General features: G+C 52.2%; 1 protein-coding gene across 1 annotated transcript; it reads right to left on the minus strand.

Annotated features, from left to right (window-relative positions):
- Positions 1–822: 822 nt before the first annotated feature.
- On the minus strand, positions 823–11560 carry SMIM38 (small integral membrane protein 38). Its single transcript, XM_073009677.1, has 2 exons — positions 11368–11560; positions 823–9904 (listed from the first exon to the last, which is right to left on the minus strand). The coding sequence occupies exon 2, from the start codon at positions 9248–9250 to the stop codon at positions 9095–9097; it is 156 nt and encodes a 51-aa protein (XP_072865778.1). The 5' UTR covers positions 9251–9904; positions 11368–11560; the 3' UTR covers positions 823–9094.
- Between the last annotated feature and the right edge of the window lie 1080 nt (positions 11561–12640).

Raw genomic sequence — 12640 nt, forward strand, 5'->3', positions numbered from 1 at the left:
AGAGGCCCGAGAGGGCTGAAGCTGCCCCTGCCCACACCCTGGGGCCCACGACTGGCTGAGATGCAAGGCAGTCGGTCGCTCCCACTGACCTGCCCCTCCAAAACAGCAAGTCTGGAGAAGCCGGGCACCTGCAGAAGAGGTGGCTGCGGCAGAGGGTGCATCCGTCTCATCCTGCCTAGGAGGGGAGATGTGGATGAGACCAGGCAGTTGCTTCTCAGGACCTCACCTCACCATCTTTTCCTCCACATGCAGACCGGCCACTGCCATGGCCACAGCCACGGGCTGCCCAGGTGTGCCGCACCTGCCTGGCTGCATCCTTCCTCACATACCTGCCTCCATAGAAGAAAAGCTGGGAGCACTCTGGGGGTCCAGAAGAGCTAGCCCTTTCCCAGGGCTGTGACCCCTTTGGTGGGGGAATGGGGAGGAGGAATTCCTGGTGATGACATCCGTGCCCAGGACCGAGGGCCCACAGTTCACCTTTGCCCTGCCTCAGTCCACCTCACCCCTGGGTGTGATAGCTCATTCCTGTAATCCCAGCACTTTGGGAGGCCAAGGCAGGTGGATTGTTTAGCCCAGCAGTTCAAGATCAGCCTGGGCAACATTGTGAGACCTTATCTCTACAAAAAAATATATATATATATTGGCCAGGCTGAGACAGGATCATCTGAGCCTGGGAAGTGGAGGTTGCAGTAAGCCTTGATTGTGCCACTGCACTCAGCCTGGGCAACAGAGCAAGATCCTGTCTCAAAAAGTAAGGGAACAACAGCTCCCTAAGCTTACTACTACTACCACCCTTAACTACTCATTTCCTACAGCCTTGCTCACTATACTTTCCAATCTGTATAACCCACTTGTTTCTTCATTTTTAAAAAATGTGTGCTCATTACAGGAAAACTAGAAAATCCACAAAAACTTCATATGGGGCAATAAGGATGGGGTATGCACACATGCTATTAATTATGGGAGAAAATGGGGTGGGTGGGAGAAGACGTTTGCATTTGCCTGGAAGCACACGGGATAGCTCCGGATGAGACACAAGAAACAGGTAGCTCAGGTTGCATTGATGGAGGGAGACAAGATGGCTTGGGGGTGACAGAATCCTTGCTCATGGTATATCCTTCTGCAGTTTTCAAGGAAGACGAGGAGAAAGAGAAGAAGAAACAGGAAACGAAGACGCAGAAATTAGGAAACAGTCCCCAGAACCACCCTCACTTCTGACAGCAATTCCAAGTTCAAGGATCCGTAAGTTCATCATCCTCCATTTCAATAACTGAAAGTTGTAATGGTTAGTTATGGTTTATTACAGTGAAAGGATTAAAATCAGCCAAGGGAAGACATGCACGGGGCAGAGTACAAGGAAGTTCCAATCTCCTTCTCCCAGTGGAGTTATGGACCGCATGAATTCCTCCCAGCAATGGTGCGTGACAAGATGCATAGAGTATTGCCAAGCAGAGACGTCCCCGGAGCCTTGGTGTCCAGAGTTTTTACTGGGGCTTGATCACGAACACGTGGGCATGATGGACTGATGCCCAAGTGACTGACCCTTACTCTTCTGCCCCTCCAGAGGTCAAATGGAGACCATGTGACCCAAACTCCCACTCACAACAGGCAAACAAAGATGCTCTTCTCAAGCAGGACATCCCAAGGGCCTGGAGATCCCCACCTAGGAACCAAGGACAAAGACTAGACTTCTATTTGTGTCAGATTAATTCTTTACTACACAGAAAGTCCTATAAACAGGATGACCAGCCATCCCAATGTGGCCAAGACCCTCCCCATTTTAGTGTTGAAAGTCCCATGGCCCAGGCAATACCTCCACCCTAATTACTCATCCTACATGGAGGCACCCACCATTGCCACCTGCAAAAAAAATGTGATGGCTTTTTTCTGTGTCTTCTTGACTACACTGTAGTGACAGGTACAGGAACACAGGACTTGGCAGCCGTGGGGAAGGACAGTCAGCTACTGTGCTCTGAAAGTCCAAGTGGAATCCCCAGCCCACAGTGGTCCCCAGCTGCAGCCCCTCCAGCAAGGCTGTTCCTCTAGCTTATCCAGGCCTCCTAGTCTCAGCAACATGACAAAGCCACCAGCTTCCCCTGCAGGTCACCTGGGCCCCCCAGGCTGGACACCAGCTTTGTGTGGGCTTCTCCACCAGCCTTGACACAGTCAGGGTCTCGTGTCCATAATAAATCTCGTCTAGAGCACCCATGGTGATCACACATTAAAACAGACTAAAGGAAATCACTGTGAACCCTAACTTGATCATCCACAGTGGCCAACCATGTTTCTGCTCCTTATGTTGCTCTTATAAATGGGGTCTTTCATGCTTCTCATCTCCTAATGAATTGCTGTGTGTATGGTTTCTCTGTATTGATTTAGACCCCTTCACTTGACTGAATTCTGGTATTAGCATTTGTAATTGTTTTCCATTTTCCAAGAAAATCATCCATCTCTCTGTAAATAATGATTTTCCTTCCCAGTGCTTGCACCTCTGATTTCTTCCTCTTTTCTAATTGTTTTTCTAATACCCAACCATCCTTGCATTTCTGGAATCCATTCCACTCAGTTGTTGCAATGATTTATTCCCCTAATGTGCTGCTTAATTCAGGGACTTAATATTTTTACATCAATGTTCCCAAGCAACACTGGTGTGTGTTTTCCCTTTCCACGCCATCTATGATGGATCTTGGCATCAATGATAGGCTTGTTACATAAAAAGAAGTTAAAAAGTTTCTTCTTTTATGTTTTAGAAGAGTTTAAATAGTGTTACCTGTTCCTTTTTGGTGTGGTTGGATCCTTCTATAAAACATTCTGGGCCTGATGCCCTTTTTTTTTTTTTTTTTTTTTTTTTAAAGGAAGGTTGACTTTGACAACTTTCTATTTCTTCTATAGTAATCAATTTGTTTAGACTTTATTTTGAGACAGAGTCTTGCTCTGTTGCCCAGGCTGGGGTGCAGTGGTGTGATCTCAGTTCACTGCAAGCTCTACCTCCTGGGCTCATGGCTAATTTTTTTGTGTTTTTAGTAGAGACGGGGTTTCACCGTGTTCACCAGGATGGTCTTGATCTTCTGACCTCATGATCCACCTGCCTCGGCTTCCCAAAGTGCTGGGATTATAGGCGTGAGCCACCACGCCCAGCGTGGAATCTTTTTTAAATAAATTATGCTTTCTATGTTTTCAAAGTCTCAAAATCATTTATGTATCCCAGTGCCAGTTTCCTGTGGTTATTTGCCATTTTATGTCTCCGTGGTTGTTTTCCCCATAGACTTTTATTTCATTTACGTTTCCTTCTTTTTTCTTGATAGGATTGACTAACAGCATCCTTTTTTATGCCCATCAAAAATCTGTCACTTGGGTACATTTGTTAATTCTATCACTTCTTAATGCATACATTTCCTCTACCTTTATTTCTTCCTTCTGTTTTTCTTAGTTTTGTTCTATTATGTTCAATATATTGAGCCATATGCCTAATCCATATGTTTTCATCCTTCCTATTTGTTAATATGAATATTTAAGGCTATAACTTTCCCTTTAAGAATTGCTTTGGCTGCATCTCACAGGTTCTGGTTTGCAGTCCGAACATTATCACTCAACCCATTTATGCCTAGTGTTCCATTATTGGAATGCTAAGCATGTGGGAGTTATTTATATATCCTACTGCTCAAGGTAATCACCAAGGTCTGATTGCAAAATTCAAAAAAAGGCAACCTCAGGCATAAATGGACTAAGAACCTCCTCCAAGAAGCTCCCTCTTGTGTTGCTGTAACACACCATGCATTCACCCACCACCCTTTTACTACATTATGAAGGTCCAGCACAACACTGTCCATAACAAAAATAATATAAGCTATCTATGTGATTTTAAATTTCCTAGTAGCCATATTAAGACCTATTAAAAGAAACAGGTGAATCAACCTAAATGCCCATCAATGGTAGACTGGATAAGGAAAAAGTGATACATATATACCATGGAATACTATTCAGCCATAAAAAAGAATGAGATCATGTCCTTTGCAGAAACATGGGTAGAGCTGGAGGCCATTGTCCAAAGCGAACTAATGCAGAAACAGAAAACCAAATACCACATGTTCTTACTTGTGAGAACATGTGGTCACATAAAGGGAAACAGCAAACACTGGGGCCTACTTGAGGGTGGAAGGTGGGAGGAGGGAGACGATCAGATAAAATAACTCTTGGGTACTAAGTTTAGTACCCAGGTGACAAAGAATCTGTACACCAAATCCCCATGAGTTTACCTATGTAACAAACCTGCACATGTACCACTGAACCAAAAATAAAAGTTAAAAGTTAAATAAAATATCATGGCCAATAAAAAATGAAAATAAAAGAAACAGGTGAAATCAAATGTAGTATTTAACCCAATGTGTCTAAAATAGTATCATTTCAATGCATAATCAATATAAAACCATTACTAATGAGATTTTACATTATTTTTCTGTGCTGTCTTCAGCAGTCAGTATGTATTTTACTGACATCATATCGTAATTTGTGATGGCCACATTTTTACTGTTCAATAACCACACACGCTTAGTGCAGGTCTAATATCTGTTTCCAGGTCTCTCTGCCCACTATCCTTACCTCTCTGACTGCAAGCTACCTGAGGGCAGGTGCTTTGCTTTATTCAACATTGCATCTGTGGTGCCTTGAATACTGCAAGCACTCAATGAATGCTTGCTGACTGCTTGCAGACAGGATGGCTCAAACGGCAGACATTTATGTTCTCACAGTTTTGGAGGCTGGATTCAGTTGGTTCTTCCTGAGTCCTCTCGCCTTGGCTTGTACATGGCTGTCTTCTCCCTGTGTCCTCACCTGGCTCTCTTTCTCTGTGTGTGTCTGGGTCCTAATCTCCTCCTCTGATTAGGACACCCATCCTTTGGATTAGGGCTCACCCTAATGACCTTATTTTAACTTAATTACCTCTGCCAAGACCATATCTTCAAATACAGTCTCTTTCTGAAGTATTAGGCATTAAAGGTTCAACATATGAATTGGGGGCACATGTTCCAGCCCTAACACTATCCTTTTATGCCTTTTATGCATCTGCTGTCCATCATCATTATTCATTTATCCATCAGCTCTTCACTGTCTCCATTCCATGGGCTACAGTTTGCATCTGTGGCTACCAGCTGTGAGCAGAGGCGTGTTCCCATGTGTCTCTAAGAAGGAGCGTGTCTGTCTCAGCCTTGGACTTCCTTATTAAAACATTTTCTTAGGAGGCCCCAAGGAGCCATGGGGAGCCATGGACATCTCCAACCTCTGACTCCAGATTAGAGCAGCCAAAGACAGCTTGACTCAGCTGCTATTCCTGAAGGGCAGACAACAGCAAAACCAGCACATAAGGGTACCACAAAAGATGCCCAAATATCCAAAATAGGGTCCAAGACAAAGACCACCATTACAAAGAATGGCCAAGGAGCACGTGACAGAGACCACCAGTTGCCCACCTGATCACCATTTTGCCTCTGTTTCTTTATAACAAACTTGGCATTTAGGATGGCAACGAGATCAGCTACCAAACACCACCATCTCTCAGCCTCCTGTGCATCCAGCGATGCCACGTGACATCCTTCTGGCTTATGAGATGGAAAACTAAGGGTATCTGGGGACATTGCTTTCTGTCTCTGTCACCCTTTCCTTTCTCTTCCTGCCTGGAATTCATGTAAGGTGCCTGGAGTAGCAGCAGTTTTCTTGTAGCCATGAAGGTCAAAGCTACGTGCTGAGGGTGGCAGAGCAGAAATATGGCAGGATCTGAGACCCTGATAACTTCATGAGGCTGTCATGCCACAGCCTGGGAATGCCAAACGCCAGACTTCTTGCTACGTGAAGAAAGAAAAACAAAATATTTTTAAAGCCTCTCTTTTTTCAGCCACTGTTTGTCTATGTGTCTGTCACCTGCTGCTGAATGCATCTGCTGCCTGAGATACGGCCAGGGCACACCCTCTCGTTCATTCAGCCGCCATGGCCTGAGTGCCTGTTCTGAGCCAGGCACTGCATCACGAGGCTGGAGATGCTGACACGTGGATATAGAATACATGAACTCATCAGAATTGTGTCTATTTTCCAGGAACAGAAACCAATGAAACTGGCTTAAGAAAAAGAAAAGAAATTATGAACCAGTGTAACTGAGACAGGGAGTCAGAGGAGGTTGGCAGAATCTTCCCTTCCACCATCTTTCCAGGTCGATGTATTCTCATGGGGCTGCCTGGAGCTTCTGTCCTCCCTGCCAGGCAGCCCCAGCAGAGGAGTCTGTTCTGACCCCTGGCTCCAGCAGAAGTCCCAGGATTCTGAGGCTGGGCACGGTAGCTCATGCCTGTAACCCCAGCATTTTGGGAGGCCAAGGCAGGCGGATCACTTGAGGTCAGGAGTTCGAGACCAGCCTGGGCAATATAGTGAAACCCCATCTCTACTAAAAAATACAAAAATCAGCAGGGCATGGTGGCGCACACCTGTAATCCCAGCTACTCGGGAGGCTGAGGCAGGAGAATCGTTTGAGCCCCAGAGGCAGAGGTTGCAGTGAGCCAAGATTGCGCCACTGCACTCCAACCTGGGTGACAGAGTGAGATTCCATTTCAAAAAAACAAAAAAAAAGAAAGGAAGAAGAAGAAGGAGGAGGAGGAGGAGGAGGAGGAGGAGGAAGAGGAGGAGGAGGAAGAAGAAGAAAGAAGGAGGAGGAGGAGGAGGGGAAGCAGGAGAAGGAGGAAAAGGAGGAGAAGGAGAAGGAGGAGAAGGAGAAGGAGGAGAAGGAGAAGGAGAAGGAGGAGAAGGAGGAGAAGGAGGAGAAGGAGGAGAAGGAGGAGGAGGAGGAGAAGGAGGAGAAGGAGGAGGAGGAGGAGAAGGAGGAGAAGGAGGAGGAGGAGGAGAAGGAGGAGAAGGAGGAGAAGGAGGAGAAGTCCTAGGATTCTGACTCACTGGACCAAGAGGTGACCTCAGGTATGTGTGCAGGTGCCATCCTACACACCCATATGAACACGCAGGCCACACACAGGTTTACACAAAACTCTACAACTGGCAAGACATCAGCACATCAGATGAACGTCTAACTCTTTCCATCCAGCGTGACCTGGTTTGCCCAGGAGTGACGGGTTTCCCAGGATGTAGAACTTTCCATTTTAAAACCAAGACAGCCCTGGGCAACCCGGAACAGCTGGCCATCCTAGCTCCGTCTGTACCTGCTCATGACAACGATGTGATTTTTCTTCCTTAAAGAGAATAATAAAATTGTACAAGATCATGTTTTTAAAAAGTGAACAATATTTTCCTTAGAGATCAATAAGAACATCCCTCGCCACAATCCTACGATCAGGCGAGAATATTCAGACAGAGTCCTGGTGGCTGGTGGGGGTGGCACATTGTCTGTGGCAGGGGGGAGTGGCCATAGAGTTCTGCTGGCCTCTGGTTGATACAACAGAGGTCAAACTGAAACACAGCATGGTAGCCCCTGCCCCTGTGCAGACTTCAGAGTGTGAATGGGAAGGGACCCTCTGCAATAGGTCATCTTCACATCACCCCCTGGACACCTCAAACTCTGGTCGGTCCCCCTCCCAGATGGTTTCTGCTCCTGCTCACCAGCACCCCCTATGTCTGTAGCTCTCTTGAATGAAGGATCTGAGCACAGCAAGTCCTGCAGAAACCAAAAAAAAAAAGATTTCCTGGGCATAGGTGAGTGTATCAGGTGCTGCAGAAACAGTGATAATGGTGTTTCTGGCCCTCACTTGGGGCCATTCAGCCAGGATACAGCAAGGCAGAGGCTCCCAGCCAGTGCCCCGCTCCATGCCCACCCTGGGGGGGCCACTTGTCCCAATCAGCAACACCAGCCCTGGAACCACCATCTAAGCTCCTGCTCTTGCTGGATGTCCCCAAGTCCTTTCAGAATTCACAGGAATCACCCTCTGTGCAAGCTTCGTGTTCAGAGGACTTGGCCCACATTCCCTGAGCAAGCGTCCCTAGCATACCCATCACCTCTCAGGGAGCAAGATGCTGCCACATCACCAGGCTCAGTCTCCCTAGGACGATATCTGGTTCGATGCTCCTCCCTGGAGCTGCCGTCCGTCGTCCCTTCCATCTCACAGTTCCACATATAGTCAGCAGCCCTCGCTGCAATCCAGAATCCGCTGGAACCATCCCAGGAAATACAGTGTGGAGCTTGGACGTGGGTGTTTGCCGAATTTCCCCCAGAGTCTCAAATATGGAGCCAGGATGAGAACCACTGAGCTTCCCCAAGCTGTGGGTTAGGTCACTGGCATCACGGCAAATGTGCTAGGGAGGCGGGGCAGGAGCACTGGATGCTTGGCCTCAACTCAACTTCCCTGCCCTGTCAGCCTTCCTGGCCACGTCCCAGCCCCACACTTGCAGGAACAGATGAACAGAGGGCATTGGTAGGTCCCTTGGCTTGTCCCCTAAATCGTCCCCCACATGATGTCCTGCTGAGGGGGCAGGCAGGGATCATTGTGCCCTAACTGAGGTTCAGACCATTAGAGAGTGTGCAGAGGCTCAACCAGAGTCAAGTGCATCTGGCTGGTCAACTCAGTCTCACAAGTGCGTCTTGAGACCTTTCCCAGGGGTCTGCTCTGGGGAAATCAAGACAGCCATCTGCAGTCTTGTCCCTCGGGAGGCAGGAGGAGCCTAGTTATGAGGGTGGTGAGCTGAGACAGGACGTGGCCTTTGGTAGCAGGGCCGGCTTGTGATTAGGTCACCTTTGTCTTTGTGGTCCCTCCACCTGAGTCCTCTGGCTTACCCAGCTCTCCCTGCAGGCATATTTATAAGGAATTGGAGGCAGAGAAGGTCTTAAAACAAGACCCACCCCCAGGACCACTCCCTGCAACCAGGGACCCCAGAACCTGGTGATGGACCTGCAAGGCCAGCCCCTCCGTCTCCCCACATGGCCGACTGCCTCTATGGGACGGCCCTGGTCAGTCTGGGCAGGCACAATCCATCTCAGGCCTCTCTGAGCTCCTGCCCCGGGGGTGGGACATGGGGGTCATGTGCCTGTCCTGCTCCCCTCGCCTCCCACCACCACCGGAAGGGCCAGCTGAGTCTCGAGACAGGGCGCGTGGAGGCCGCAGCCTGCAGAGGCCTAGTCCTGCTTGGGTTTCTGGGGCCGCCGCTGGGCCAGTCTGTAGTCGATGTAGGCCCTGAGGCAGGACCACAGGATGAGGCGCGCTAGCAGGATCACCACCAGCAGGGCCAGGAGCGGGTCAGGGCCCGAGCTGCCACCTGGCCAGGAGGTCATGCCTGAGGTCAGCACCACAGGGCAGCAGCAGCCTCTGCCCTCCAACCCAGATGCAGTGGGCCACTGCCAAGTGGCCGCCGTGCAGACCGGGGTCAGGAAGCTCCGTCCAGCCTGAGGCCTCTGCAGCCGGCGCCCCCAAGGGACCGCCCTGTTCTCTCCGGTGCCACCAAGCAGGCCAGACCTGCCCGCCAGACTCCAGCCCGGGGCCTCCCTGGCATGTGAGAGGACAGACTGGGGACGGCGAGCGGCCTCCTTGGTCAAGAGGCCCGTGTACCATTCATCCAGAATTAACCACTCTCTGTACTGACAATGACAGCATTGTCCAGGGGCCTGGGGGGCGGGAGGCCGCCGGGAGCCGGCCCCCCTCGCTGTCCCTGCGCCCCCTGCTCGCCAGCGCTGACGTAATCTGCAAACATCCCCAGCGGCAGCTGCTGGGCGAAGCGGCCACCTCCTCCCGGCGCTTTCAGCAGCCCACGCGGCTCTTCCGGCCCCGCCAGACAATTGGGCCCTTTCTCTCCCCAATTAGCTATCACTTCTGGAGGCCGCGCCGTCCAGCGCCGGCCCACAGTCTCCGCAGCAGCAGGCCGGGGATGGGGCGGGGGTCGGGAAGCTTGGCGGGGAGGCTGGGGCCACCGCGGGGAAGGAGGACGCAGCCTGTGGATGAAAAACCAAGGAGAGAGGGGGAGAAGATGAGGACGGCGGCCCCAGCCCACAGGCGGCCCCAAACACAGCTCAGCAGCACAAGGACCGCGCTCCAGGCCTCTGATAGCAAGGGGGTCAGCGCGGAAAATGGCTTCACCCCCAGGAAGGGGACCGGTGGACCTCCAGCAGCACCTCCCTCCAGTTCACCCCCACCACCCCCCACCAAGAAGCCTTAGATGGGACTTGTAGCCCTAAGCTGGAGCGCACAGGCCTGCAGGGTCCCTGACATCCTCACAGTCACCCTGGGCCTGACGCCAGTCCCGCCTTCTACTAGCTGAGTGACCTCGTGCAAGTTGTGCAACATCTCAGAACTGCAGATCCTGCGTTAAAAAGTGAAGCAAATACCTCCTGTTTTGAAGGACTGGGGGAGAGAGGGTTTCTCAGAGGCCAAGCCCAGCACCTGGGCACAGAGATCCTGGCCCCTTCCTCTCAGTGGATGCCTTCAGAAAGGCCTCCACATCTTTTCTGAAATAACAGTGTCTGCCCAGCCTTCTCTGTCACACGCGCACACACACACACGCATACACATGTATACACTTGTGTGCACACAGACTCACACGCGTGCACACACAATAAGGACACATTGACCTCTATAGGCTCTGCCCCCCAAGTCCAGCTCTGGCCTCTCACAGCCGAGTTTCTGTGGGTGAGAGAGAGACCGCCAGCACTGCCCCCTCTAACTCTAAGCCTACATCCCATGAAGCAAAGGGGCCCCCTGGAGCTGCGGGGCTGAGCGTGAGGAACAGAGGTCTCTGGTGGCTGGGTCCTGGGAGTTCAGCCAGTTCTCACCAGGAAATGTCCAGCCTGAGCTACAGAGAACAGCAACGGGGGCCTTCCTGGCCACAGGGCTCTGGGGCCCATTGCTGGTCGCCGGAAGCCAGCTCTTCAGTTTCTTCCCGATCTACACAATGAATGTCCTCCCTGCCAAGCCTTTCCAGAAGATACCAACGGGACCACGCATTCAAATGGAGTGTAGAGCGCGATGCTACCTCACCTTCAGCCGGGCACTGCCTAAGCTGCCTTCCTGCTGCCACCCTGGAGCCCCTGCCTGGACTGGCAGAGGCCATCTGGGAAGCGTGCCCGGCCCTTCCTTGATCCGTGGTGTGCCCTGCACCCACTGGGCTGCCCAGCGCTGCTGTCGGAGACCACTCACTTAGGGAACATTTAGCTCTGGGCTTGTTTTCCATGCACAGAGGTTTGAAGATCACTTCAAACATAGGTGGGGAGTTAGCTCTCTGGACCGTCACAGAGTGTCATCAACAGTGCATTTGCGATGGGGCCTTCCAGAAGGCCAGGGAAAGTCCTGCTGACTTCCTGGGGAAGCCCATCGGCACATGGGGTGCGGGTCCCCAGACAGGAGCAGCTGTGCACGCAGGGAGGGTGCAGAGGCTGCTGCCGGCAGGCATGTCCCTTACCTGATAGGGTCACCTCTCCAGGTGACATGTCCTGGGGGAGCCGGGGCATCTGCTCAGGCCAGAGGCGCTCACACCAGGCAGAGCACCTCCCAACCTGGACAGGTGGGGACCAAGGTGGCCTTGGACAAAACTCTCTGTGTTTGCCAAGCACCCAATAGACACAGAGAGTCAGCCACGCCCCAGTCACGTGGTGTCCACACGCAGGGGTCAAGGAGGCCTTGCCCCTCCCCCTCAGACGTCCCTGGGCCTCTGGGAATCAGCAAGGACAAGGACAGCGTGCCCTTCGAGAGAGGAAGGGAGTGGCCTCCTCCCGGTGGTGTCCAGGCTCAGCTTCTCCCGAGAGGGGGTTGCTTGTTGGATAAAGTGGCCGGGGCCACAGGGAAAAAGCGAGTGACCACGAGCAAGCCACAGACACAGCACACCGACAGCATTGCAGCGTGGGTACTGTGAGACCTCCCATTCTCAGGGGAAACTCCCCACGTCCCCTCACCGCCAGCAGTCTCACCATCAGCAGTGCTGTGGTTGGGGCTGCGACCTGTGCTTGGAGCCTCCGCCAGCTCCGGTGGCTCACCGCCTGCTGCCCTGCACTTTCGCTTCCAGCAGGACCCTTCTCCACGGCGTCCTGGGCCACGGGAGCCACCCCAATGCACAGAGACCCGAAGGCCCAGGAAGCTCCCTCCCCCAGGCAGCCCTTAACCTAAGGCTGACCTGGGCAGGACGTAGCCCGGGTTCCCTGCTTCAGGGCAGGACAAACTAGAGGCCACTCTGAGCCCTCAGAGCTCCCCCTGAAAATCCCAGGGACGTGTGGCTATGCCTGGAGTCACCCCCTTCCCAGCCTGCCCCACTTCATCTTGCCCTCCCTGCTCCTCCTTCCTGTGTCTCCCCATCACACCACCCCCTGAGTTAACCGCCTGTGAATATAATCCAGGACAAGCGAGAGGAGCTCCCCATGAGCGCAGACCCAGACCCCGCCAATGGGAATGCATGGAGCTGGGCGGTGGCAGCTCCCAGCCCCGGGCCTCTGAGGATGGATCCGGTGATGCTCCCAGCCCCGGGCCTCTGAGGATGGATCAGGGATGCTCCCAGCCCCGGGCCTCTGAGGATGGATCCGGTGATGCTCCCAGCCCCGGGCCTCTGAGGATGGATCAGGGATGCTCCCAGCCCCGGGCCTCTGAGGATGGATCAGGGATGCTCCCAGCCCCGGGCCTCTGAGGATGGATCTGGGGATGCAAGTTGCCATCGGGACCTCCAACAGCCAAGCCATCTTCCTGCA

The sequence above is a fragment of the Chlorocebus sabaeus genome, chromosome 1 (genome assembly GCF_047675955.1).
Source record: "Chlorocebus sabaeus isolate Y175 chromosome 1, mChlSab1.0.hap1, whole genome shotgun sequence".
Classification (NCBI taxonomy): domain Eukaryota; kingdom Metazoa; phylum Chordata; class Mammalia; order Primates; family Cercopithecidae; genus Chlorocebus; species Chlorocebus sabaeus.

Bases quoted from the DNA above. Each gene is read 5' to 3' on its own strand.
- SMIM38 (XM_073009677.1), bottom strand. From the start codon at position 9,250: ATGACCTCCTGGCCAGGTGGCAGCTCGGGCCCTGACCCGCTCCTGGCC.